This window comes from Naegleria gruberi (genome assembly GCF_000004985.1).
Source record: "Naegleria gruberi genomic scaffold NAEGRscaffold_8, whole genome shotgun sequence".
NCBI lineage: Eukaryota > Heterolobosea > Eutetramitea > Acrasida > Naegleriidae > Naegleria > Naegleria gruberi.
This window is the reverse complement of record NW_003163319.1, coordinates 931,268-932,298: the sequence shown is the minus strand read 5'-3', so window position 1 is coordinate 932,298 and position 1,031 is coordinate 931,268. Positions and strand designations below refer to the sequence as shown.

General features: G+C 27.6%; 1 protein-coding gene across 1 annotated transcript in view; it reads right to left on the bottom strand.

The window, feature by feature from the left end:
• Window positions 1-467: 467 nt before the first annotated feature.
• The window catches only part of NAEGRDRAFT_64082 (uncharacterized protein), a gene marked incomplete at both ends in the record, with an annotated part of 1,129 nt that continues 565 nt past the window's right edge, over window positions 468-1,031 (bottom strand). Inside the window, one exon of the mRNA XM_002680780.1 lies at window positions 468-537. Within this exon, the coding sequence (XP_002680826.1) occupies window positions 468-537 (70 nt within the window). The remainder of the gene's footprint in view (window positions 538-1,031) is intronic.

Genomic DNA, 1,031 nt, shown 5'->3' with positions numbered 1-1,031 from the left:
AATCGTAATAGCATACAATACCAATAAAACTCAATAGAAGAGTTAATTCATCTCATTTTCAAATAGATTATTCAATATAGAACACATCTAGATAGTTTCCAGATCATAAAAGTCAAGATACTATATATGGTCTTTGATTAAATTTAAAAATAGACTGCCGTTAATTACTGGAATATTAATTCAAAGCTTGATGATCAAGCTATTGATTGAAATCAAACCGATTATTGAATATTGATCATTGAATTGGTGAATAATCACTTGAATCATGCTACATATTTCAGATTGCATGCAAATCAACCTGATTCAATCTACAAAGGTTGGTAGTTGCACCACTTCGTGGCGAAACTACCCAACCACTATGAATCAACATGTGATTCACTTCCATTCAACTCAATTTGACCGTTATAATCAATAAATCAATGAAATGTTCCTTTATTAGCAATACCTATTCAATCTAATGAGTAGATTCACGTCCCAAACATTTGAATTCTCAAAGTCCATAATTCAAAAGTTAGTACTGACCTGACCTTTAAATATCTATCAATATAAGAAATGAAACCATCAAATTAACATCATTAATAGATGATAAGAAATATAATCAATGATATGAATCTTCACTAAGTAATCTCTTAAATAACCCAAATAAATCAACTCTGAATCCTAACCAAACCCCATTGACAAAAAGGTAACATTCTTACATGTCATGAATGGTACTAATCAACACCAATTCAATATTACCATGTTATAATCATCAAATACTCTCATCGAATCAATTTTGGAATGATTTTAATATCATCTTAGATAGTTATCATATGACAAAGTTACTACCTTAGTGAACAACCCACGTCATTAATAAATGTTAAAATTGAAATATTACAATCATATATTCATATATATATCAATTATAGTGTATAATATCATTTTTATAGTATAAAATCAATTATTGGTATGATGGCAATATTTCAATTAAACATTGACATTACAACATTTCCCAAATGGAAATATAGATTATAACATCATGATATCAACAT